The 26694-nt window shown below is 49.0% G+C and overlaps 2 protein-coding genes across 5 annotated transcripts in view; one reads left to right on the top strand and one right to left on the bottom strand.

Annotated features, from left to right (window-relative positions):
• Positions 1-2419: 2419 nt before the first annotated feature.
• Positions 2420-10481, bottom strand: Tmem80 (transmembrane protein 80). Its single transcript, XM_036199049.1, has 5 exons — positions 10065-10481; positions 6020-6039; positions 5191-5284; positions 5016-5108; positions 2420-3254 (listed from the first exon to the last, which is right to left on the bottom strand). Exons 1-5 carry the CDS (start codon positions 10081-10083, stop codon positions 3049-3051), a joined length of 432 nt encoding a protein of 143 aa, XP_036054942.1. The 5' UTR covers positions 10084-10481; the 3' UTR covers positions 2420-3048.
• Positions 10482-10591: 110 nt separating this feature from the next.
• The window catches only part of Deaf1 (DEAF1 transcription factor), a 32927-nt gene continuing 16824 nt past the window's right edge, over positions 10592-26694 (top strand). The window contains exons 1-9 of one of the 4 annotated variants that reach the window (XM_036199008.1): positions 10592-11044; positions 14515-14612; positions 15518-15647; positions 15898-16044; positions 16538-16677; positions 17481-17546; positions 22793-22919; positions 23307-23435; positions 23892-24020. In XM_036199008.1, coding sequence (XP_036054901.1) covers positions 10756-11044; positions 14515-14612; positions 15518-15647; positions 15898-16044; positions 16538-16677; positions 17481-17546; positions 22793-22919; positions 23307-23435; positions 23892-24020 — 1255 coding nt within the window. In that variant the 5' untranslated portion in view covers positions 10592-10755. Of the gene's footprint in view, positions 11045-11069; positions 11644-14514; positions 14613-15517; positions 15648-15897; positions 16045-16064; positions 16197-16537; positions 16678-17480; positions 17547-22792; positions 22920-23306; positions 23436-23891; positions 24021-26694 lie in introns of those variants that run through there. The other 3 variants (XM_036199018.1, XM_036199026.1, XM_036199036.1) reach the window with 3 other exon arrangements.

Raw genomic sequence — 26694 nt, 5'->3', positions numbered from 1 at the left:
TCTGTCCTCCCAGCGGTCCCCAAAGCACCTGGGGCCCCTTCGCAGCTGGGCCTGAAGTGCAGGGTGCGGCCCCAGCTGCTCTAACTGGCTAAGCTGCAGTAGCAGGTGGGGACCTGGACCGGCCTGCAGGGGCAGTAACTGGATGAAGCCTATGAGGGGTTGCAGCCATGCGGAGCGTTCCACCAAGCCCCTGGATCAGGTGCCCTCCACCCATCCACCCCCAAGTTGCACTGGGACAGAGCTCTTCAGTGGTTCAGTCTGGGGTCTGGGATATTGGGTTCAGGGCTTTGAGTCTGGGAGCTATTAGCTCCTGGGTGGGGCCTCTCCTTCCTTCACATATAGGAACTCCTAAAGGCTGTCCAGCTTGAGCATCTGCTGAGGGATGGGCTATTTATATAGTTACCTGTCCCACCATGTTGACCTCCAGATTACCCTGCCCACTCTGCTGACAGATCGGGCCAAGACTGGGTGAATTTGGAGTAGTCAACTAGCTGGCTAGGAGGAAACAAATGGAGTTATGGCCCACTAGCCAAGGGTACTGCCCTTATGTGAACAAGGGACCCTAAGGCCCCGGCTATTGTTCCCAGAGTTGGGACAGAGGAAATGGGTGCTGCCAGGAAGTCAGGGTCTCAGGCTACAGTCCCAGAAGGCAGGGCCCTGGCATGTTTGTCCTGAGCAGGCAGTCAGCACTTCCTAGGCATTGAGTGCTCTGCCCCATACACAGGGCCAGCAGCACTGACCCAGCAGCACTGACCCACCTGACACACTGTCTGGGATACCACAGGTAAGCTGGACAGAGGGCTGGCAGAGGTGGACTTGGTCCTCCAGGCCCAGCTCCTGATGAACCTGAGAGCTTCCTGGTTCCCAGCCCTTACTGCTGACCTCACAGACCTTGCCCTGGCCCGGAAAGCAGGGGTCAAGCGTTCAGCTGTGTAAAGGGAGGGCAGGTGCATGTGTTGGCCCTGACATTCCTGGGCAGAGCTGGGAAAGGGTAGTGTGGGAAACACGTAGTGCAGCTCAGGTGGGGCTCCTTAGAGCTGTTACTGACTTTGTTGTGAGGCAGCCCAAGCTAGTGGTAGTAGCTGATGTCCACTCTGGGCCACCTGAAATACCACTTCCATATGGCCAGTAAGAGTAGTGGTGCTAATGGCTTGAAACTCTGGTTTACTATGTGTAAAGGTGACAAGCTTCCTTCCCAACTGAGATCCTGACCTGATCTGCAGGGAGTGGCTGAGCCCCCCAGATCCACTAGCCTTAGCCCATTCTGCATTACCCAGACTATACTTGCTTGAGCTCCAGGGCCACTGGGGAGGGAAGTGCCCCAGGCTTTCTAGATCACCCGTCCTTCCCAAGCCTGCCTGTGGGACAGGGAGAGCATGTCTCCAGGCCATCCTGGTCTCCAGGAGATATGGGTTAAAGGAAACCAGCCAAAGACCCATGAGCATAGCCGGTTCCCTGGTCCCAGGGAAGGCTTGGATGGCCCAGCGACTACCAGTCTCAACACACTCGACGGAGTTTCTCGACCGTTCCTGGGGTAGAGGGAAGACAGGTAGAAGGTACAGGGCAAGTCCCAGGATAGAGCTGAGAAGAGGCAACAGGAAGAGGGAAGGTAGGTGGTTATAATTAAGACAAACACGACAGCATAACTACTTATTTATTTTTTTTAAAAGAGAAACTAGATAATTAGACACAGTGTCACAGACAACACATAACAGAAACAAATGAAAGAATCTGTTTTTTAAAAAACTGCTTAAATACTTTTTAAGAAAAACTGGGCTAGGAATAGAAAAGCAAGAGATGAGATGGAGTTCACGTGGCACTCGACAAAAGCTAGTTTAATGGACTGTGACAGACTCCTTGACTAAAAGCTGTTCTTCCAATCTGTCTCTGTCCCTACAAACCACCTCCCACCCCACACCCCACCCACTGAAAGTAGCTGAGGTAAACATTACATACACAATTCTCTAGCCTGTTTATTTTTTAAAATTTTATTTTTATTTTATGTGCATTGATGTTTTGCCTGCATATATGTCTGTGTGAGGGTGTCAGATCCCCTAGAACTGGAGTTATAAACAGATGTGAGCTGCCATGTAGGTGCTGGGAATGGAATTCAGGTCCTCTGGAAGAGCAGCCAGTGCTCTTAACTGCTAAGACATCTCTTCAGCCCCAACCTCCTACTTTTGTTTTTGTGGGTTTGTTTTTGTTTTTGTTTTTGTTTTAGAGACAAAGTCTTACTATGTAACCCTGGCTGACCTGCAATTCACTATGTAGACCAAGTTGGCTTTGAATTTACAAAGACAGGCTTGCTTTTGCCTCCTAGGTCCTGGGATTAAAGGTGTTTGTGGGGGTTGGGGATTTAGCTCAGTGGTAAAGGCAAGGCCCTGGGTTCCATCCTCAGCTCAAAAAAAAAAAAAAAAAGTGTTTGTGTGCCACCACACCTTGTATATATTTACTTTTGTTTCCTTTTGGAAACCAGAGTTTTATTCAGTGCTGGCCTTATGGGGAGCCAAATTGGGGGGACACTGGAACACAAGGCCTGCCATCCTGCAGCTCCAGAGTGATCCCAGGCCTGAAAACAGTACAGGAGGTTCTCAGAACAAGAAGCAGGGCCAGTGTGGGAAACACGGAAGTCAGTCATTCCTGTGAGAAAACCCATGGTGGCAGAGCAACAGAGTCAAGTCCTTCTGCCAGGATGCTGCTGTCTGGGGCTGAGACAGGGTGGAGCTCTGGGCTGCCCTCAGATGTTGCCTTCCTGAAAGGCTTTGCCTTCCACTGGCCTGGCAATCACTGGTGGTCCTGCTATGGCCAGTACCCCAGCACATGACATGAGGACATCTTGGGATTGACTACTGTCCGTGATGGCCAGCTTCAACATCTAGGCTCCTAAGTTTGTCCCTCCCTGGTTCTGGTAACCTCCTCACTAAAGAAGATTTATAAACCATTCACATCCATCTACAGACAATCAATAAAAAGATACCCTTTGTGTCTGGGAGCGAAGGAGTTGCCTGGAGGCTGAGGAGTACTGCTCTGCAGGTTATCCTGGTCTGTCTACCTGATGAAGTCAGCAATGACCACCACCTGCAAGCCAGCCTCCAGCCCATGCAGCACCAGGAGAATGGTGCTGAGGACCGAGTCCATCCACAGTACCAAGGTCTGCCAGAGCAGGAAGTGAACAGAAAGGAGGCCACTGAGTGCAGTGAATGCCAGGCTGGCAGTCAGTGGCACTTCAGCCTCGGTCAGGTTGCCTTTCGTGCCTGGAAAAAGAACACAGAAGAGAGTGAGGCAGGCGCTACAGGACACCCCATCAACTGCCCAGCTCCAGGTGCTGTGCTTACTAAGGGTCAATGAAGTCACAGGATTCGGGAAAACTGCCCACTCAGGCCATTCCACATCAGAGAGCAGTAACGGGTAAATCTCAGATTCTGTCCTCTTGAGACACAAACAGTGTGGTTGTAAAACTGTGGGTATTTGCCACCTTTTTCTAAATCCAAGTGGGATCAAAAGGATTTTGTTTAGAATATCTAAAAATATTTTACTCTGGCTAAGGCAAGTTGGTTCTGGAAAATTTCATGAATACTTATGAAAAACATTACAAACAAATGGGTCAGTCATGGAAAATGCCAACTTGGAGCTGCCAATAGCTGACTGACCAGAGGTGCCTGAGGTGCCTGAGGGTCTGTTGACTCTAGCTGCTGGGGGAATCTGAAGGTCCTCAGACCCTAACCCTGGGTGTCTGATTATGCTGATTCTAGTGGTGGGGGTGCTTAAGGGTTTGCTGAATGCCAAGTGCTTGGAGAGGTCTGATGCTGACAGCCCCCTACAGGGCACTGTAAAGGGTTGGCCTGACTACTGATGTGGCAACTGTCTCTGCACCCCATGGGCAGCTGTACAAACTCCATCCAGCACAGTCCATGGCAGCAGACACTGGGGCTCTCTGTCTAAGATGAGCAGGGAGGATACTTGCCACTCCCAGCAGAGGGGGAGAGAAGGTACCAGATCCAATCAAAAGAGAGGGATCAGAGCCTGACAGTGCAATGTACCGGGATGAGGCGCCTTATTTACACATGTCTGTGACTGAGTATAGGAAAGAGCAGGGGCAGAGCTAGGGACTTAGACACGTGCCCATCACTGCAGCCAGCTCTGGGAGGAAGAACCCTAACGCTTGTCTAAATGAACCGTGTGACTTAGAAAAAAAGAAAGTGATGGGGATACAGTGCTTGTCTAGCATTCGTGAGCCCTGGGTTTGAACCTACCAATGCATAAAAACTGGACATGCTGATGCATGCCTACAATTTCAACACTCAGGAGGAAGAGAGAGAAGGATCAGGAGTTCAAGGCCAGCCTTAGTTACATAAGAGTGTCTTAATAAGTAAATAAATAAATACATGAATAAATAAATAGAGGCGACCGGCAAAGAGTGTCCTCAAGGTGGGACCTGATGTGACAGAGTGGGCTTGGGGAGGCAGGGTCTCCTATCTTCGCAGGGATCTGGCAAACACTCCAGACTCCCTCTCTACCAGACTTTCTCCCTGACTGCTGAAAGCAGTAGGGATGAGGGCAGTTGAGGGGAGCACTGTGGAGCTCCATTTTAGGCTTCTGGTCTGAGGACAGCTGCAGTACATACACCTTTACAGACAGGAGGATGTCACCTGTCTATTCTTAGATCATAGCTTCTGAACAAATGCTTAATACTTAATGACTCCATAGGTGACTCTGCAAAGCACCTGGTAAAGCTGCCTGAATGAAAATGTCTACAAGATCCACACTATAAAATGATTAATATTGGGCTGGAGAGATGGCTCAGAGGTTAAGAGCACCGATTGCCCTTCCGGAGGTCCTGAGTTCAATTCCTGGCACCGACATGGTGGCTCACAGCCATCTGAATGATCTGGCGCCCTCTTCTGTACACATAAGTAAATAAATCTTTTAAAAAATGATTAATATTTAAAGGTTCAGAAAGTCTAAAAGAACACCTATGGGATGACAAGCATTTTATGGTTTCACAGCCAACTCACCTAGGTATAGCCGAGCTACTTCAAGAATCCCCATCAGAAGCAAGAGGAGCAGATCCAGGACCAGATAGTTACAAGGATAGCTGAAAACCTGACCTAGGGACACATACACAGCCAGAACTCAGATCAGTGTATTAGGGGCACAATTTCTTTGATGGGCCTGGCACTCAGAACTTACTTTTATATGCAATCATCAGGAATGTAGCTAGGAAGTACAGGGCATAGTATAGCCCACTGACGTGAAACAGCATCTGAAGAGGAACTGACGAGAGCTGGTAAGTCATCAAGGATCCTCAAGCTCACCAATGGGGTACAACTACTCAGGTGGCCAAGCAGAGAGGCCCATCCTGCCACCCACAGCTGCAAATCAGCAGGTCTGGGTAAGTTCCAACAGGATACCTACAGATGGTCATGGAACCCAGCCACTAGCTCCTGACTACCTGGGGCTTCTACTGCTACATGGGCTCCTGGAATGCTCACCTGAGGGCACCTGGTGGTTACAAGAGAGATGCTGGACCCCTCCCACCCTGGTAGGGCATGGCCTAAGCACCCCAATTATCAGCAGTTGCAGGCAGGACAGAGGGCGCTCTTCATTCTGGTTTGTGTCATGAGTCACAAAGAGGGTCCTTCTCATTTCTTTAGAGAAAATGTATCACTTGGCCATTCAAAGTAATGGGTTTCACCTCCTGCCATGCTGGTTTGGTTGGTGGCAGGCAAGTGGCCAATCCCTAGAACATACCAGGCCTGTGAAGGGAACAGGGCTGAGCTAGTGAGTGACAGAGCCAGCATACCAGGAATACCTCTCCCTCTTACAAGTTACTAATCAGAATTTAAGAAAAAAAAAAAAAGGGGGGGGGGGGGGGGAGAATGAAAGGCACAAAAAGGCAGAGAGCTGAGTGTGTCAGGCCAGCTAATCACTATGGTACTGCCCTTAAAGGGACTCTGCTTGGTCAAGGCCTTGGGAAGCAGCAGCAGCAGCAGCAGCAGCAGCAGCAGCAGCAGGATACCACCTTGAAGGAGCCTCTCCCTGGAAGACAAAGGATTGCCAGTAAGACATCAACAGCAACATGGCAGTCATTTAGTTCTCTGACTCCATGTTTACAAATGGAGGTGAACAATGGCCACAGCTAAGTCCCGGTATCACCTCTACATCCATGCCTCCTAGGACATTGCTTTCTGATTGAATCTTATTCACTTCTCCAAAAATAACTGTCTGGGGGGGGGTACTTTTTAAAGCATCCATGTATTTATGCTTGCCTCTTAGAACATCTCATGTTCCATGTAGGTGTTATTCTTCATCTTGTGAGAGTCAGCTCTAGGGTGTAATGGAACCTCCCTTGTGTCTCTGAGTCTGAAGTTTTGTACTTGAAAACCTGCCTGGCCCATCCCTAGATGGAATGTGACCTGGGTCAGGCTGCCTGTCTGTAGTCCCACACTGGCTGCACACTCATGCTGTGCACGTCTCTACATGTGTATGCACACCATAAAAATTCTGAATCTGGCCAAAATCTCCTATAAAAGAGGCTGCCTTCTGAGCAGACAGCAGCACCTGAACCCAAGCTGTGCACATCTTCTGCTCTGTCCTCCGTGTTCCCTGCGGCTGCAGAAAAGGAAGTGGTGCCTTGTGAGATTCCCTCGGCCACTGGACTTTGAAGGCCAGCTTGAAGCTGCCTACTCTGGAGAGGTGGACTCTTGCATGGGCAAGTCATAAACTGGTAAACACAGGACATTAGTAACAGCCTTTGGGCAGCCTCCTGGCGGGCACACGTGTGGGAGCAGGAAGCCAAGTGTGACTGGGGTGGCATCATGTTTCCACAGGGTACTCTAGAAAACCTGATCTGTTCTTTTCCAGGTCCCAGCTAAACTAGGCTACCTAGATACCTGTCATTATTTGGGTTGGTTTTATGTCAGTTGGGGTTTTTCTTCCCTTTGAATCTTCTTTAAAATTTTTTAAATTCCCCCCTTTAGTTTTACATGTATGGGTGTTTTGCCTGTATGAATGTCTATGTACCTCACGGATGAAGCGGCCAGAAGAGGGTGTCAGATTGCTGGGACTGGAGTTACAGATGGCTGTGAGTTGCCACATGGGTTCTGGGAATCAAACCTGAATCCTCTGAAAGAACAACCAGTGCTCTTAACAGCTGAGTCATTTCTCCAGCCCCACTTCGGGTCCTTTTTTTTTTTTCTCAAGACAGGGTTTCTCTGTATAGTTTTGATGCCTGTCCTGGATCTTACTCTGTAGACTTCACAGAGATCCGCCTGGCTCTGCCTCCCGAGTGCTGGGATTAAAGGCGTGTGCCACCTCCGTCCAGCCCTTTGGATCCTTTTATAACACCTAGTATCAGGGCTGGGATGTATGTAAAAGACACTTGTCTAGCATGAAAAAGTCCTGGGCCCAATCCCCAACAATGGTACACCCACCCCCCACGCCCACCCTGCCCAAAAGGTAGCAGAAACATTTAAATTGTATCTGCTGCTGTTTATTGTTAAAGATCAAAATTGTGAGACTTGAGAAATACTATATAGGGAGGGGCTGGAGAGATGGTTTAGCTGGTAAAAGCACATATTGTTCCTATGGAAGACCCAAGTTTGGTTCCCAGCACCCACATCAGGCAGCCACAAATGTCTATAACTTTAGCTTCAGGAAATCTAATGCCTTTTGGCTTCTGTGGGTATCTTGCACTCAAGTGTTCCCGTTCACATGCACATAAAACATTTTTTAAAATACTGTAAAAAAAACCCTCAAATGGCATATTTATTTTCAGAGACAGGGTCTCACCATGTAGCCCTGGCTTTCCCAAAACTCCCTATGTAGACTAAGCTGGCCTCGAACTCACAGAGATTTGCCTGCCTCTGCTTCTCAAGTGACCGAATTAAAGGTGTGTTCCACTATGCCCAGCTTAAATGGCATTTAAAAGTAACTGATTAATTAATTAAAATAATTCTAACACTTCAAACATACAGGAGTTCATCTGGTTGAACTGCTGTCTGACTTTTGGGACTTAACACTTTCTTTTTCAATGATTTTTGGTAATCAGTGTGGCTCTCAACAGATACAAGGCCGATGTCCACTGTGGGAGTAAAAGAAGAAGTGTTTGCTTGGTGTGGCAAAGGCTTTTCTGGTAGGAACTATCTTTTTCTTTTGTGACAAGGTCTCCTGTGTAGCCCAGGCTGACCTTGAATTTGTCCTCCTGCCTCAGTCTACCAAGAGCTGGGATTATACTCGTTTTGTTTTGTTTTAATTTGAGACAGGACATCACTATGTAGCTCTGACCTGTCCAGCCTGGAACTCAAGGCCATCTTCCTGACTTAGCCTCTCAACTGCTGGATGAGTGGAGTAGGCCAACAGCCCAGCCTGGAAACTGGGCCTTTTATGTGACTTCATTCCAAGACCACTTTCTCTATAGGAATTTCTCTTTAACTATGCATACAACAATAGCACTTCCAAGTCTGTGGTAGCTACTAAACGAAGCAGTATGGTGGTAAGTGCCAGGCTGCCTAGGATGCACGTGTAATAAATCACATTTCTGAAATTTGTTCCATTAAGGAACATTTGGGAGAATGGATGGATGGATGGACAAGCACAGGTCTGAGCTGGCTGTGACCACCTTCTGACTCACACTGCTGGCACCTGGCCCTGTCTGCCCACACATCATCTGGGTCATTGGGCATGGGACTCCGCCATGGTGAAATGTGGGCTGTAGCAGCTTCTGGTTGACCAGGACTCAAGTAAGCCATGGGGGCATGACTGTGTGTGAATATACAGGTGTGCATTCACCCAGGGTAAGCTGACACTACACCATGGTTGTGTCTGGTATGTGCCAAAGGTGTACCTTAGGTATGCCATGGATGTACTGGGGAGAACTATAGGTGTGCTTAGGGTGAGCTGCATGCATGCATGCTATGAATATCTTGAGTATGTCCCAGCACGTGCTATGAATAAATCTGTAGTGAGCTGCAGGTGTGTCACGGTGTATCCCAGGGCAAACAGCAGGTGTGTCATGGCTATAATTGGTAAAATAATCCCACCAAAAGCCAAGGCCCTAAAACTTAGCTCCAAGTTCCAGGAGGCCAGCTGTTTGGGTATGGCAGAGGAAAAGCAGCTGGCCCTGACTCCAGACACACAGAGTCCAGAAGAAAAGCAGTTGACCCTTACCCTAGATACTCCATGGTTGCAAAAAGAGACAACAGACCCTGAAATTCCAAAATCAGTTTGTCTAAGGAAAAGAGCTAACTTACCTAGTATGCACTTAACAAGCACCCCTTCCCTACCTAGCCTTAGCTACAAACACCCAGCCTAAAGCTCGTAATCTGTTGTCTTGAACTCTGGTCATTGAGTGATTGGATCCCGTGTCCTGATCATCATGTGGCCAGAACATAATAGTCATGTCTCTGTCACAAGCCTGCTCTAGCTGTTTGAGATAGTCTAAATCATCATCTTTCATTTCTTCCCACAAACTTAATTCTTACTTATTCTTACACACTTGGGGTGAGCGGTAGCTATGCCAGGGGTGAGCTGAAAATGTGCTATGGTTGTGTCCCGAGTAACTTCTGTATGCTAGTCCGGTATGCCAAGGGTGTAGCGCTTGGTGAGAAACGGGTGTGTCAAGTGTGCACTCGGGGTGAGCAGCGGGTATGCTCAGGATGAGCCACAAGTATGCCATGCGTGACAGTTTTAGTGAGCTATGGTTGTGTGCTACGGTAGTGTACCCTGGATGAGCCGCCGGTGGGTCCTGGGAGCACAGGCGTTGTATGGTTGTATACAGGGGGGGGGGGTCCCCCAGGGTGCACCTCAGGTATGTCACTGGTGTACAGAGATGAACTTCAGGGAAACCGCCGGATCCCCGAAGTGCCCCAAGCTCACGCCCAACCGGAAGACATGCCCCCCTCCCCCCAACTCCGGCGCAGAAATCCGTACTAGTGGGCTTCATCCACCAGGGCCCGGAATTGCGGGGTGACAATTAGAGGAGTTGCGGAGCTAGCCCAAATGGCCTCTCATCGCGACAGCACAACCACACTGTCCCGTTGCCCGTACAGGCCCGCCCGCCTCACCTGGCCGCACAGCCGCCATTTTGCCGCTGGGTCCGCCACAATCCCAGCAGCCTCTTGGCCGCACCCTCCCGCCATCTTCGCTCCTCCCGCCGCGCGGTGCTGCGGGCGGCCGTCGGCCGAGGCCGATTCTCCCGTCCGGCAACACTCGGGAGCTTTCGGACAGGAGGAGGCGGGCACTGAGGCTCTGGAGAATCCTGCTCGGAGACGTTCGGCGGAGTTCGGCTAGGCCTCGTGTGGGCTCGGCTTCCGCCGCCGCCAGAGGGGGTTGGAAAAGCCCACTACGCCAGGGTCGGTCGGCGAACCTAAACTTCGTTGGAAGCCAGCGAGGAACTGCCCGGAGCCGACCAGCCCTATCGGCCGGTGACCACAATCAGATGAGCCTCCTAGGCACCGGGGAAGAAACGCTCGTAAGCTTCCGTGGAGCTTCGGAAACATTCGTACTGACTCGACTCTTCACTTCGGGAAACTTCGGAGCTTCTCGGTTCCACACTCGGGAAATCGGCTCGGCTCGGCGGGCGGCTTCGGCTCGGCTCGGCGGGCATCAGACATCCTCTTCGGTCGCTGCTCGGGCGGTGGCTTCGGGCGGCCTCGGCCCAACTCGGGCGGCCTCTTCGGGCCCCGCTTCGGGCTCGGCGCTTGGCGCTTCGGGCGGTCCCGGACGGCGCCTTCGGGCGGACTCGGTGGAGTCCGTATGGAGGACTCGGACTCGGCGGCAAAACAGCTGGGCCTGGCCGAGGCGGCAGCGGTGGCGGCCGCGGCCGCTGTGGCGGCGGCGGCCGCGGCCGCAGCAGAAAGCGAGGCGGAGGAACCGGTGTTAAGCAGAGACGAGGACTCGGAGGAGGACGCGGACTCCGAGGCAGAGCGCGAGACGCGGCGGGTCACGGCTGTGGCAGTGATGGCGGCCGAATCTGGGCACATGGATATGGGTACCGAGGCTCTGCCCAGCCCCGATGAGGCCGCCGCCGCTGCCGCCTTCGCAGGCAAGTGCGCCCGCCGGCCTCGCGCCTCACCGGGTTCCCGCGTACAAGCCTTGAACACATGCACCACGTACGGGCCGCTTCCCATATGCTTTACACATCTGTCATGCACATCTGTCACACAGGAAAGGCTCTCTTCCACCTGTCCTGCACATCTGCCCAGCACCTGCCCTGCCAGTGCACCTCACAATACACCTGCCCTGCTTCTGTCCATGCAACCTCACACCTGCCCCTGCACATCACACCTGCTCTATATACATGCTCTGCACCTGCCTATGCACTTCACACCTGCCCAAGCACCTCATAATGCCCTGACACCTACTTTGCACCTGCCCATGCACTTCATAATGCCTTGCACACTTGCTCTGCCCCTGCCTTGCATCTCACAGTGCCCTGCATATGCATCTTGCACACACATCTCACAATGCCCTGCATACACATCTTGCACACTTCACTAGCTTGGCTCAGCACTGTATACATATTTGCTCCATTGTGTGAGTGTGCCTCTCTGCTCTTTTTGTTTTGTTTTTACCCTTTTGGAACTTTCTCAATACCTACTACCTGCCTTGTCCTCTCTTGCTTCCTGGGAGCTGATAGTGCAGGTGGGTCAGATGTGAATTTTGTTCTGAAGGTGCTCCAGGTTTGGTCAGCAGCATTACTTCTGGTAGACCTGTCTGCCCCAAAGTCCAGTTCAAGTGTGACCTGAGCACAGGGCCAGGAGAATCCTCCAAGGCAGGCAGCTTTTCAAAGGTAATGATGCAGATCAGCCTTGCTTTGTAGTGACATTAGAATCTCCTTGTGCTGGGTCTTCTAAGTCTGCCTTTTCCTATGCAGATATTCCCTCCTTCTCCATTACTTAGTTTTCTGTTTTGCTTCTTCTGGTTTCTTGACACATATGGAGAGTACCCTAATTTTCATGTTTTGTGACACATGGAGCCTTGAGCTGTGCTGCATCACCCTGTACAGGTGATGCCACACCACACTACCTCTTATAGTCCCACCATATCACCCAACCTTTGAACTTCCTGAGTGTTGAGCTCCCTACTGATTGGAGCTCCTGAATGTCTTATTCTTGCACATTTGAATCCTTGGAAGACCATCGTTTTCCTGTGCTTTTTGTACTGTTAGGTGCTTTCCAGTCTGAAGCTCTGCAGGTTTGACATTGGGATTCTGCTCAGGATACATCAGAGCTGAGGCGCATCAACTCTGGGTATTTGTTCAGAGCAGTAGGACTGGAGCACAGTTGTGGAGGAGAAGCCTTGGTTCTACTTGTCAACCTGAAGTCTAGATCCAGTCACGGAAGTGAGGGAGGCTTCCTACAGCTTTTCCTTTTTGAAGATAATATTTTTATTTTTATGTGTGTATGTCCATATGTGTATGCGATTGCAGTTGCCTGTGGAAATTAGAGGTATCAGATTCCTCCTGGAGCTGGAGTTAAAACATGGTTGTGAGCACCCAGCATGGGTGATGGGAATTGAACCTGGGTCCTCTGCAAGTACAGTATGCATTCAACATCTAAGCCATCTCTCTGGTCCCTTCCTGGAGTTTTTTTTTTTTTTTTTTTTCTTTTTTCCCTTTAAGTTAATTTCAGCTGGACTGTGGTGGTGCATGCCTTTAATTCCAGCATTCAGGAGGCAGAGACCGGTGGATCTCTGTGAGTTCCAGACCAGCCTGACTTACAGAGCTAGTTTCAGATTATCCTGGACTACACAAAGAAACCCTGTCTCAGAAAAAAACAAGCAAGCAATTAAGTTAATTTATTTAAAGTATGTAGCTGCATATATATTTGTGGACCTGTGCCTAGAGTTACAGACAGTTGTAACTGTGTGTGGTGGGAATTGAACCTAGGTCCTTTGGAAGAGCAGCCAGTGCTTTTAACTGCTGAGCCATCTGTCTAGTTCCTTCTCTAGAATTTGTTTGTTTGTTTCAAGACAGGGTTTTTCCTGTATAGCCCTGGCTATCCTGGAACTGTAGACCACGGTGGGCTTGAATTCAGAGATCTGCCTGTCTTGTTTCCCAAGTGCTGTACTTAAAGGTGTGCTCAAACACCACCTGGCTTTTCTTGGAGCTTTTTTTTTTTTTTTTTTTTTTTTTTTGGCGGGGGTGGGGGGTGGGGGGTGGTTCAAGACAGGGTTTCTCTGTGCAACTTTGCACCTTTCCTGGAACTTGCTCTGTAGATCAGGCTGGCCTCAAACTCACAGATATCTGCCTGGCTTAAAGGTTAACTTTTTTGTTTTGTTTTGTTTTTCGAGACAGGGTCTCTCTGTAGTTTTGGAGCCTGTCCTGGATCTCGCTCCGTAGCCCAGGCTGGCCCCGAACTCACAGAGATCTGCCTGGCTCTCCTTCTTGGAGCTTTTGATGCTCCTTTTTCTCCTGTGAATTCTGGGTTGATAGTGGGATTTGGGGCTATGAAGTTTTTGTCCTTTTTGCACATATTTTTCTGAGTTCAGGAAAAAAGATGTTGTCTATGGTGACATCAGAGAATTGCAGCTGTGGGGCGTGTGTGTGTGTGTGTGTGTGTGTGTGTGTGTGTGTGTGTGTGTCAGAATTTTAGTTGTATATTTATGTATCAGAACATTCCTACTTTTTTGTTGTAAGTTTTTGAAGTCAGATGATGTCCAGGTGGCTCAGTGCTTGCTGAGTTGATGATTTAGGTGTGTCCATGTATAGACTGGTAATGGATATGAGCTAGACAGGTACAGGGGTTCAGGTTGGTCAGGGCTGGGTTAATGGGGCTGGCAGGACTCCAGTTGGCATCTTTGGTTACTTCCCATATGCCAGAGGCTTTCCTGGGTATTGGGCATTTTAGAATGCTAGGTGCCAGATGGAACCTATTGTAGAGATCGAGAAGGGCATCTGCAAAGGATACACAGTGGCAGGCAGCAGGATACAGAAGAACCTGGTGGCATGTGTGGTTGGAAGTCTCAGGACCATGACACATCTTTGTGGAGCTGCTCTGTGAAGTTACTGCTGATAGACCTGTCTGCCCCAAGGAGTCAAGTTCATGTTTCAGGCATGGCTGTGGCAGGTTCACATGTTTTTCAGGAGGAAGAGTTTCTGGGGAAGGATGGCATGGAGATCTCAGACAGTGGCCTGAGCTATGGCCGTGGAGAGGGGTGAGGCTGGACTGGAGTTTGCCATGTCTTGATCGTCAAGGAGGTGTCCCAGGCCTATGATACTTGCAGCTTCTTTGCAAAGGGTGAAAGGCCAGTGGTGAAGTGGGCATGGGAGGTCATGGTGGATATTTTTGCTGCATGTGAAAAGCTTTGGTGGGGAAGAGTAGCTATCCACCTCTTCTGGGAGAAGCAAGTACTTTAAGACTGGATTACAGGAGATGTCAGCTGAGCATCAATAGAAGTGTCTGGGAGGAGTACATATACCCATGTGGGGTGCTTTAAAGCTCACACAATCTTTGCCTTTTGTGCTCTTCCTTCATCATGTGTGAAGTTCTGTTCTGTTCCATTCTGTTGTAGAAGTGACCACAGTGACTGTGGCAAACGTGGGGTCCTCTGCAGATAACGTCTTCACGACATCAGTGGCAAATGCAGCATCGATATCAGGACATGTCCTGGTAAGCTGTTCTTGGGTGTGGTTCAGGGTGCTTGGTAACTGTCCTCAGAGCCTTTGACTTCTGCACAGCCCACGAGGGTAGTCCTCATTCTCAAGACCCTCTCAGGGTTTAGATGTGGGTGAGCACCTGCTGTTCTGGGAGCCATGGGGGGCCTGTGTGCCTCCCTGTGCTCTGAGGAGCCTCAGGGCTGGTAGGTAAGGCAGAAGACCCAATTTGAGCTAGGACATTATCCTCATCTTAGGTCACCACCATGAAAGGTGCTGTGTACACCTAGAAAGGCAGGGATCTATGAAGAGCCCTTAGGCTGTGGTCAGGCCTTCCTCCATGCCAGCTGGCCTTACAGCTGTGTTCCACCAGACTCTGGCTGCTCTCAGCCCCTAATAGAGCTTCTTGGTGCCTGGCTTTGCTTGCACTCTGTTGAGATCTGTAGACATACGAAGAGTCACTATATCTGACCTCTCTGCTCCTTTCTCTGAGGCCCACAATCCATCAGTCCTTTCTTCATGTTCACTCCTGTAACCATTAGCATCCAAGATGCTTTCAGTAGCACCCGTGTCCATAGTCAGAGACTTTTTGTGGTCCGTCACACCATTCTGTTTTCTAGACGAAGCCTTCAGAAACGGCACGGTCTTCTTAGCAAGGCAGACTTGCCCAGTGTCCCGAAAGGAACTGTGTATATGAACACTTGAGCTTTGACAGGCGTGCAGACACTTAGCAGCCTTTGTGCTGTTCTTGGTTCTGTCCTTGTGTGCCTTGGAGATGTCTGTGGAGAGGATGTGTGGGCCTAGGTAAAGATCCTGACTTGCTGATAAGTGGTGAGAGCCTTGCAGTGGGGCCACGTTCCACTGGGCCAAGTAATAAGCCTCTGGCTATCCTAGAGCTGACAAGAGTGTCTTTCCTTCCAGTCTGGTAGGACAGCCCTGCAGATCGGGGACAGCCTGAACACTGAGAAAGCCACGCTAATAGTTGTCCACACAGATGGGAGCATTGTGGAGACCACTGGGCTGAAGGGTCCAGCAGCACCTCTCACCCCAGGTACCCGCAGCACCTGACCCCAGGCCTTCCTTTTGGTTCTCCTCAGTGGTAAATCTGAAAACAAAATAGATGTTTGTAGAAAAGGCAGAAGTTTCCAGGCGAGAAGAGATGCTGCCCACAGTTGAAGGGTGGCGCTACCATTCAGGGCTGTCCTTTCCGTACCTGTGAGGGGCTTTGTGGTTGGGGACAGAACATGCTGAGCTGTTGTGGTCACTCTGTGCTCCAATCCTCATAGCCTCTCTTTGCCCAGGTCCTCAGTCCCCTCCTACCCCGCTGGCGCCTGGCCAGGAGAAAGGTGACACCAAGTACAACTGGGACCCCTCCGTGTATGACAGTGAGCTGCCCGTGCGCTGCCGCAACATCAGCGGCACCCTCTACAAGAGCAGGCTCGGCTCAGGTGAGGCAGCACTTGACTACCACCATTCCGTGTTCAGACTCTGTTCTTTGTGTGACCCTCCTAGGAAACAGGGGCCAAGGAAGCCTGCCGTTTACATGTGTCAGAAGAAATGGATCCCTGGTCACTAGAGCCTAGGCCATGCCAGGCACAAGGCAAGGACAGACCTAAGGACAAGTCATAGTTGACCCTAACTGGGGGAGAGGAGAGAGGCAGAGCTCAACCATATTCCCCAGTCATCTCAGACGCCTCAGGTGACAGAGGATTCCTGAAGTGGGCTGATGCTTGTTCGGGACCCAGTGAAGCTTGCAATGGCCATGGACAGTCGATTTGATATGACTTGCCAGGCAGCCTCTTGGGTGACCATAGGGAAGGTGAGATTAGAGGCCAGGCAGGGCAGAGAAAGAAAAAAGACAGTAGAAGGAACTGATGTCAGCAAGACATAATTGAGCCACGGGCCTTGAGGAATTCTAAAGACCAGCCCGCTTTGTTCCAGGTGGCCGGGGTCGGTGTATCAAGCAGGGAGAGAACTGGTACAGCCCAACTGAGTTTGAGGCCATGGCAGGAAGAGCCAGCAGCAAGGACTGGAAGAGAAGCATCCGCTATGCGGGCAGACCCCTGCAGTGCCTCATCCAGGTATGTGTCGGGACCAGCCAGCTTTAAGATGAGCAGTAGGAAGTGCCCAGAACATGGCACCAGACAGGGTCTGATGACATGTACTTGCTGCCTGACCAGAGCGGTTTATCTGCTCTCATGATGTTCTTGGGTGTGTGCTGGGTGTGTGCTGGCATCGACTCAGAGAATTGCTGTGGGGAGCAGATGGGGTAGCAGGAGGCACAGAAAAGAGAAACATTAGACATGTGAGAATAAAGGTAGAGGAAGTCAGGTTGGTAGCACCCAGCCACACCTGCCTGCCTTTTGCTCCATTTTCCTTACAAGGAAGAAAGAAAATATTTTTTCTTTACTTTTATTATTTTATGTGTATGAGTGTTTCATCTGCATGTGTGCATGTGTACTATGTGCATGGTACGTGTGATGTCAGATCCCCTGGGACTGGAATTATAGACAGTTGTGAGTAGCCATTGGGTGCTTAGACTTGAACCTTGGTCTTCTACAATTACTCTTAACCACTACACCCACTCTCCAGCCCAAGGAAGAAGACTTGATTCTTGCTCCAGGTCAGCTCCTGGCTATGGCTAGTCAGTGTCTATGGAGTCTCATCCCTAGGAAGAGAGAATGAAGCCTACCTGCAGTGGCGCAGTTTAGACAAGTTTCCAGAAGTGACTGTGTTTTATGTTCAGATTTTTGTCTTGGTGGTGGGCGTGCAGTCTAGCAGTGAACAACTCCTGGTAGTGGCAGACTCCCTCATTTCTATATTTCTGTCTATATAATCCTATATTTATACCTCTATGGTATCTCCGGCACCTTCTGTGTTTCAGGATGGTATTTTGAACCCCCACGCTGCCTCCTGTACCTGTGCTGCCTGTTGTGACGACATGACTCTCGTAAGTCATTACGTGTTCTGTGCCTCCTGCCTGTGGAAGCTCTGGCCCTCCTTTTCTCAGGAGTTTTCATCTCTGAAGGCTGCTGCCTTCACTGGGTAGAAGGTGCTGTAGGAAGTTCAGGACACCAGATGGGAAAGCTCTGTGGAGCCATGTGATCCCAAAGCAGCATCCTCTGTGGGTTCTAGTGCACATGCATGGGCACTCTGCTGTGCTTTCAACCTTGGTCATAGTATCTACCAGCCAGGACTGCTAGCATCAACTTCAATTCCAGCTACCGGGGAGGCTGGTGCAAGAGGACTGACAGTTCCAGACCTGCCCGGGTTACAGGTTGAGTTCAGAGCCAACCTGGGCAAATTAGTGAAACTCTTGAAATAAAAACTAAAAGCCGGGCTTGGGGATTTAGCTCAGTGGTAGAGTGCTTGCCTAGCAAGCGCAAGGCCCTGAAAAAAAACAAAACAAAACTAAAAGCCGGGCGGTGGTGCTGCACACCTTGAATCCAGCACTAAGGATTAAAAACTAAAAGAAGGTGGGGATATAGCTCAGTGATAGAACACTTAACCTGGCATGTGAGGGGTCCTAGATTAATTCCCAACAAGGAAACAAAACCCCCACCTTATCATGGATAGATCGTTTAATGTCCTTGAAATAGCTCCTCATTCTAAATTCTTTATTATTATTATTATTATTATTATTATTATTATTATTATTTGTTTTTTTGAGAAGGTTTCTTTGTGTAGCCCTGGCTGTCCTGGAATTCACTCTGAAGACCAGGCTGGTCTTGAACTCAGAGATCCACCTGCCTCTGCCTCCCAAGTGCTAGAATTAAAAGTATGCACCACCACACATGGCCTCATTCTGAAGTCTTAACTGATTCGAAAAGAAATATGATCTTTGTTATTGACTTTGCTAAGTATTGCTATGTAGCTTTTAAAAGTAAGATGCTAACATGAACATACTATATTTATTTCCACATTCCTTAATATTACAAATTACGGGGTTGGGGATTTAGCTCAGTGGTAGAGCACTTGCCTAGCAAGTGCAAGGTCCTGGGTTCGGTCCTCAACTCCAGAAAAAAAAAATTACAAATTACTTTCAAGTGTCTTAAACATAATAGTTAAGCCACCTAATTAGGATTTCCTTGCTTTAGTTTCATTACTAGTCTGGTAAATTACTAGGTGACAAGTAAAACTTTAGGCCAGGCAGGGTGGCATGTGGCTGGAATCCCAACACTTGGGAGATGGAGTTAGGTGAATTGCTTCAAGTTGGAAACCAGCCTGGGTTACATAACAAGTTCCAGGCCAGCCATGGCTACTTAGTGAGACCATCTCCCAAAAAGTTAGAGAACTTTTTTTTGTTTTGTTTTGGTTTTTTGTTTTGTTTTTCAAGACAGGGTTTCTCTGTAGCTTTGGAGCCTGTCCTGGACTAGCTCGGTAGACCAGGCTGGCCTTGAACTCACAGAGATCCACCTGCCTCTGCCTCCCGAGTGCTGGGATTAGAGGCGTATGGCACCACCGCCTGGTGAGAATTTTTTAAAATGTTTATTTCTTTTCTTTTTATGTATATGTGCAGAAGAGGGCATGGAATCCTGTTGAACTGGAGCTATAGGAGGTTGTGAGCCACCGTGTGGGTGCTGGGATCAAACATAGGTCCTCTGCAAGAGCAACAGTGCTTTAAACCTCTGAACCATCTGCCCAGCTCCCGAGAGAGAGAATATTTTAAGAATAATTTTAGAATTCTCTTTGACAGTTTCATACATTTATACAATGTGTCTTGATCATGTACACCTAAGACTCCCCTCCCACATCCCTGGCTCTCCTCAACATGCTTTCACCTTCATGGCCTCTTTTTTTTTTCCCCATAACTCACTGAGTCCAGTTACTGCTGTCTACATGTTTGTAGGTATAGAGCAGAAAGAAATTGTAATGGGAGAGAGATGCTATGTTCTCGCCTTTAAATACCAAGTATATTTAAACTTTTTGTTTATTTGTTTGTTTTTGAGACAGGCTCTGTAGTGCTGGCTGCCCTGGAACTCACTATGTAGACCAGGCAGTCCTCAAACTCAGAGATCTTCCCACCTCTGCCTCCTGAGTGCTGGGATTAAAGGGTTTGCCACCATGCCCAGTTTATCTAATTTTAATATTCTACTATGAAAAAGTTTAGTGAAAATAATATAATTTTAAACATCATTAAAAACCCAAAAAGCGAATGGCTGAGACTGTCAGAGATCTGTGGAGTCATAGAGCAGCATGAGATTAGTCTTTTAAGAGCCTCAGGACACAAGTCTGAAATTGCCAAGCCCACACCATGGGCTTGTAAGAGTTCTGTGTTGCTGTGGTAGTCAGTACAGTGTGTGAGCAGGATCTGAGATCTCTTGGGAACTGACCAGAGTCCAGCTGCCAACCCCAAGTTTCCAACATGTGCGCTGAACCATTGGATGGTCCTGGGCAAGGAATGAGCTTTGACCCAGACGACACTGTGGATAAAAGTGAATTCAGATTGTAGCAAAGATCTGAACATGAGAGCAAGGCTGTGACATTTACAAGGTAACACATGGCACTCTCTTTGTGACATAGGCTTAGACCCAGAGTTTCTAAGACATGGAACCGAGCTGCAGTCTTTAAATACCACTAGGGCAGCGGTTCTCAACCTGTGGGTCCCAGCCCCTTTTGGGGTTTGTCAGATGATCCTTTCACAGGGGTCGAATATCAGGTGTCCTGCATATCAGATATTTACATCATGACTCATAACACTTTTATGAGCAAAATTCCAGTCATGAAGTAGCAATGAAATAATGTTATGACTGGGTGTCACCACAGCATGAGGTACTATGTTAGAGGGTCGCAGCATTAGGAAGGTTGAGGACCACTGCACTAGGGGATGTGAGGTGCTCCACTAGACTGTCCCCCAAAGAGTAAGTGGTGAAAACTGTGGGCAACAGCTACTTGACATCTCTGGAGACTGTCCCCAGGGCCCTCAGGGCAGTAAACACCTAAGTAGAGTACCAAGTCCAAAGGAAAGAACAAGAGGCCCGGTCTCCTCCTCCAGCTCAGGTTGAAGGAGGCTCCTCTCAAGATTGGCCTTCCCCCTCAGCTCCCTAACAAGGGATAGGTCCCCTCACAGTAGGGGAGGCTATAGCCTTGCTCCTCTGACAGCTGTGGGTTACAGGGACTTCCCAGCCAGGGCCAGGGTGAGACCCCTTACCTCAGCCCTGTATCAGGCTGCCTGAGCCTGTTGCTTGACATCTTCAGCTCAGCGTGTTTCTAGGGCTAGTATCCAAATTGTGGTGGGCCCTGTCTTAATCCCTGTGCACACAGTGGGGCTGCCATTCTGATAATGTGAACTATGACCCCTTTAATGAACTGACTTGTTTTAGAGCAACTATAGGAATGTCTAAAGCTAAGAATATTCGGGAACAGTGGGAAGACTAGTAGCCACATCAGAGCAAGATGCTGCTTTGCATCAGCTAGAGAGAATCAAGAAAAGCAGCAGCCAAGAAAAGCCTGCTCAGATTAAGAGCAGGTACAGAGGTTTACCTTTGAAGAGCCATAGATTAGCTTGCTCAGATAATGGCAATTTACATGGCAGGGATCTGTCAGGAACTCTGGAACCTATCTGTAGCTCTGCCTGTAGGCACCAGCTTAGCAGAGAAGCCCACAGAGTCAGCCAGTCAGAAGCCTATTCTTATCTGAGGCAACTGCACACCCAGGCTGAGCTCTCAGAGACCACTGCACCCTGCAGGGGATGCTTCATCTAGACAACAAGGCAGGAGAGCAAAAAGCCTGGTGTAGTGGGTGTCAGTACCCACTGTGGCCACAGTGTGTCGCCTGTAAGGTCTGGTTGGCAACTAAACTAAGACATGGGGCTGAGCAAGAAGCAGGCACAATAGCAGAAAGGAGAGGTGCAGGCGCAGAAGCCAAAGAGCCATGGGAAGAAGGAGGGAAGGGCTGGGCTGTAACTCAGGTGGTAGAGTGTTCGCCCAGCATGCACAAAGCCTTGCACCACATAAATTACACATGTGTGATGGCCACACTCACCAGGTGGAGGCATGTGATGTGCTGGCTAATTGTTGTTAACATACCCAGAAGAGTGACTCTCAGTTGAGGAATTACCTTGGCCAGATTATCTTGTGGGCATGTCTCTAAGGAATTTTCTTTTCTTTTCTTCTCCCCCCCCCCCCCCCCAGGACAGGGTTTCTCTGTAGCTTGGAGGCTGTCCTGGAACTTGCTTTGTATCGAACTCACAGATCCTCTTGTCTCTGCCTCCAAAGTGCTGGGATTAAAGGTGTTTGCCATCACTGCCCAGGCGTGTAGGGAATTTTCTTGGTTAATGATTATTGATAAGGGAAGAAGTCAGGAATCAAACTCAGGTTTTCAGTCTTGGTAGGTTTGGTGGCAAGTGCTGTTATCCACCGCTGAGCTTTTAGTTTATTTTTATTGATTGAGTCAGGGTTTCTCTGTGTAGCATTGGCTGTCCTGGAACTCTCTCTGTACTCAGAGATCTGTCTGCCTCTGCCTCCCAAGTGCTGGGACGAAAGGCGTGCACACCACCACCCAGCATTTATTTTTATTTATATTTATTTATTTATTTATTTCAGGACAGGGTCTCACTGTGTAGCTCTGGATATCATGGAACTCACTATGTAGATAAGGCTGGTCTTGAACTCACAGAGATCCACCTGCCTCTGCCTCCTGAGTGCTGGGGATTAACAGCATGTGCCACTACTCCTGGCCCTGAGCTTTTTATTTCTGACATAGGGTCTCACACTGTAACCCAGGCTGGACTTGAACTCATGGCCCCTTGAACATCATCTTGCCTCTGCCTCTTGGTTGCTGAGATTATAGAGCATGCCACTTGCCAGTGCTGCTTCCATGTGTCTCAGACGGCTCTGAGTGACTCTCCTCACTGCTGCTGACTTTCATTTCAGGCTGTGGTTTTCCTTGTTCTCCTTTACTTGGTCCCCACTTCCTTTCTTCTAAGAATCTAAAGCTCCAGATGTGGAGGATGCACGTGTTCTTGCTTGGCAGCTGTGCTGCTCATCTGTTTCTTCTGAAAATGTCTTTCCTGCCATTTTGAGGGCTGCACAGGGGCGTGTGGGGTGTGGGGGCATGGGGGGTGTGGGGGCGTGTGGGGTGTGGGGGCGTGTGGGGTGCGGGTGCTTCTGCTGTCCGCAGTGCTAATAGACTAACCTGATGAGGTGTGGGAAGCAGGCACTGTCCACCCTTGGTCAGCTTTACTTTCCTCTCCAGAGTGGCCCAGTCAGGCTCTTCGTCCCTTACAAAAGGCGCAAGAAAGAGAATGAGCTGCCCACAACTCCAGTTAAGAAGGATTCTCCCAAGAACATCACGCTGCTTCCTGCCACGGCGGCCACCACCTGTGAGTGCCAGCAGAGCAGAGAGTGCTTTGCTGAGGTGTGGGCCTGTTTTTCTGCCTTAGCCCAGCGGAGGGGTTCTCATTTCTTAGACAGTCTGAAGTCTTTTCCCTTGATTCAGACTGCCAAGTATTTTAAAGTTAATTGACATTTTATTTTCTGGCTGGAGCACAGGGTAGCTAGAGGCCTGAGGCCTGCCCTGTCTGGCTCTCTTCTCCACATGCCAATATCATGGGCTTCCTGGTATCATAGCATGTGTGGGGTATGTCACTGTGTGCTCTTTGGCCCAGCTCCTGGGATCTCTCTGAAACCTGCACTTTGCAAAGAGCAGTGCATGCTTTGGGCCCAGTGCCTGGCCTGGCCTTGAGTAAAATGCCTTTTGCTTTTTCCAGTCACTGTGACACCCTCAGGACAGATCACTACCTCTGGAGCACTGACCTTTGACCGAGCATCCACTGTAGAGGCTACTGCTGTCATCTCTGAGAGCCCAGCCCAAGGTGATGTCTTTGCAGGAGCGACAGGTAAGTTGTCTCAGTAGCGGCCTGATATGTCCCAAACACCTATGGCAGTCTGTTGGCTGGCTCCTCGGCAAGGGCCTTGAGCAAAGCTAGATCTTGTTGGGAGCCTGGTGGGTATTGGAGAAATAGCGCTGTGACCAACACACAGAGATACATAGCATTTGTAGCTGTTGCTTTAGGCTGACACCAGCCACTAGAAACAATCCCATGTGTACTTTTAAATAATCTGAGAGTCACGTTAGCAAAGTACATGATGATCTCTTTTGTAATAAATTTTATTTCATCAACCACCCAAATCCCAATGTGTCAATCAATTCAAAGTGCACACTCCAGGTACTCAGCAGCCGCCCAGGGCTGGTATCTCTGCATTGAGAATGCAGGCAGCTGTAGGCACATGGAATTAATTCTGCTGTGTCAATAGCAAAGTGCTGAGGCTGTCTGCCTCTTTCTCACTAACAGTGCAAGAGGCAGGTGTGCAGCCCCCCTGCAGGGTTGGCCATCCTGAACCCCACTATCCTGGCTATCAGGACAGCTGCCAGATTGCCCCGTTTCCAGAAGCTGCATTGCCAACATCACATCCCAAAATCGGTGAGTATAAAAGAATTCAAGTGTATGCAAGCTGTTGTCCTCAGAATCGTGGTTTGGCTTGAATTTTATTCTTTGTAGTGCTGTGGCTGGAACCCGGAGTCTCATACACGCTAGGCAAATGCTCTACCTCTGACCCATGCCCCAGCCACAGAATTGCTTCCTGTGAGTTAAATAGGGCTTGTGCTAATGTGTTTATTTTTTTCTCTTGAAGTGCTGGGTTAGGACTGGCAAGGTCTAGGCTTCTGTCTGTGTTTGTAAATAAAGTTTTATTGGACACAACCATGCTGTTCACTTATGTGTAAGGCTTCTTTTGTTTGTATCAGACTACTTCCACAGAAACTGAAATGACCTAATGTTGCTATTGTCAGGTTTACTCCAGTAGAAATGTATGAGCAAACTATCTCCTTGCCTTGACAAACCATGGAATTGGATCACGCTGTGTCTCGTGTGAGGGACTCTCTTAGGGTTTCTATTTGATAAAGAGACACCATGACCACAGAAACTCTTATAAGGGAAACATTTAATTGGGGTGGTTTACAGTTCAGAGGTTCGGTTATTATTGTCATGGGAAAGCAAGGCAGCATGCAGGCAGACATGATGCTGGAGCTGAGCATCCTCACATCTCGATCCACAGACAACAGGAAGTGGGCATGGCTTGAGCATATATGAGACCTCAAAACCCGCCACCACAGTGACACACTTCCTCCAACAAGACCATACCCACCCAAGAAAGCCACACCATCTAATAGTGCACTCCCTTTGGGAGCCATTTTCTTTCAGACCACCACAGGGACTGTGCCAGTACCTGTGTCCTGCAGCTGACAACAGAGATGACCCTCTCTGTGTGGGCAGTTTGACCTTGGGTTTTTGCTTAGCAGCACATTTTGGGCAAATTTCTGTCAGTACACTTTTTAAAGGTCCATACTCTGGATAAAATATTACCTGAACCTTCTCCTGCTGATGAACATTTATTTTTTATATTTGCTGGGTTCTCCAGCATGAGAAACTTGTCTATAAGAACTAAAAATAAAATAAAATAAAGTCCCTTTCCCTCTCTTGCTTGCTTCTTTATATTCCTTCCCACCTCCCACCTCCAGACAGGGTTTCCCTGTGCAACATCCCTGGATGTCCTGACATCAGTAGACTCTGTAGACCAGGCTGGCCTTGATTGCACAGATATCCACCTGCCTCTGCCTCCTGAGTGGTAGGATTAAAGGAGTGGACCACAGGCCTGTGCCTGGCTCACATTATCTTCCCTTTTGTCTATCTGAACCCTTCCATCCTGAAGACACACTCGGACTCCACTTCTTCCAACAGGGTTCAGCCTCCTCCCTTGTCCCTGCAGCAGGCTGGACCCTGTGTTGCCTGGGTAGGGGTGCGGGATTATGTCTTTTATTGCTCATTTGGCACTCAGCTTGCAGGAAAACACAGATATTTTATAACATTAAAATGATTTGGGTTGGGGATTTAGCTCAGTGGTAGAGTGCTTGCTAGGCCCTGGGTTCAATCCTCAGTTCAAAAAAAAAAATGATTTTTTTTTTGGCTGGGCAGTGGTGGCACATGCCTTTAATCCTGGCACTCAGGAGGCATAGGTGAGTAGATCTCTATGGAATCAAGGCCAACCTGGTCCACAGAGCAAGGTCCAGGACAGCCAAGGCTACACAGAGAAACCCTGTCTCAAATAAAACAAAACAAACAAAAATTTGAAAATGACCTCAGATATTCAAAAAAAGTTATAAATAAAATATGAAGAACTTTATCCCCTAAATATTTAAGAGTAGTTGCAGGCTTCATACAACATGCTTCAGAGTTTTTTGTTTTTTGTTTTTTAACTTTATTATTATTATTATTATTATTATTATTTTTAATATGCATTGGTGTGAAGGTGTCAAATCCCCTGGAACAGTTGTGAGTTGCCATGTGGGTGCTGGGAATTGAACCCGGGTCCTCTGGAAGAGCAGCCAGTGCTCTTAACTGCTGGGCCATCTCTCCAGCTCTGAGCTTTGTTTTTTTCCTACACACACACACACACACACACACACACACACACACACACACACACATATATATATGTGGGGGTGGGGGAGATGGTATGGCCAGGCAGTGGTAGCCCATACCTTTAATCCCAGCACCTGTCTGGGAAAACCAAAAAAGAAAAGATTGTATGAAGCTCAAGACTTCAGTAAGCAAGCACTTACTGGTCCCCTGAGCCAGTGACTGGTGGTCCCCAGTGACTTGCTTCCTGAACTTTGTTCCCTGACACTCAGCCTTTTGTCTACCTTGTTGGAGGTTAGCAACAGCTGTCATGTAGAATGTCCCCTACCCTGGCACTGTGACATTGGCTCTTGTGGCGTGGGTTGTGTCTTTGTCAATGATGGTGCACACCTGGGATGGGACGGCTGTGTCTTCTGAGCCCTGTCCTCTTCTTGATCAGGGGAGCCGTGGCACCTGAGTGAGGGTAGGGACGTCTCCTGGGAAGTTCCTGAGTCTACAGAGGTCTAAAAAGCCTCCTCATGTTTTGCACAAGCTTGGACATAGGACTTCCTGTTTTAATCTGTGGGTCATGATTGCTGTTTTTCTGATTTCTGCTCATCCTCCCAGACTGGGAGCCCTGTAGGAGGGAACAGGAAACCCATAGGTGGTCTCTGTGTTGATTGCCCCTCATCGCAGCGAC

The sequence above is a fragment of the Onychomys torridus genome, chromosome 1 (genome assembly GCF_903995425.1).
Source record: "Onychomys torridus chromosome 1, mOncTor1.1, whole genome shotgun sequence".
Lineage (NCBI taxonomy): Eukaryota > Metazoa > Chordata > Mammalia > Rodentia > Cricetidae > Onychomys > Onychomys torridus.
Note: the sequence above shows the minus strand (reverse complement) of the source record. Positions and strands in the feature narration are given on the sequence as shown.

Coding starts and splice junctions, on each gene's coding strand:
- Tmem80 (XM_036199049.1), bottom strand. Junction 5,285..6,019: donor GGAGAGGCTCCTTCAAGGTG/GTATCCTGCTGC, acceptor ATGACTTACCAG/CTCTCGTCAGTTCCTCTTCA. Junction 3,255..5,015: donor AGTAGCTCGGCTATACCTAG/GTGAGTTGGCTG, acceptor TTCTTTTTCCAG/GCACGAAAGGCAACCTGACC.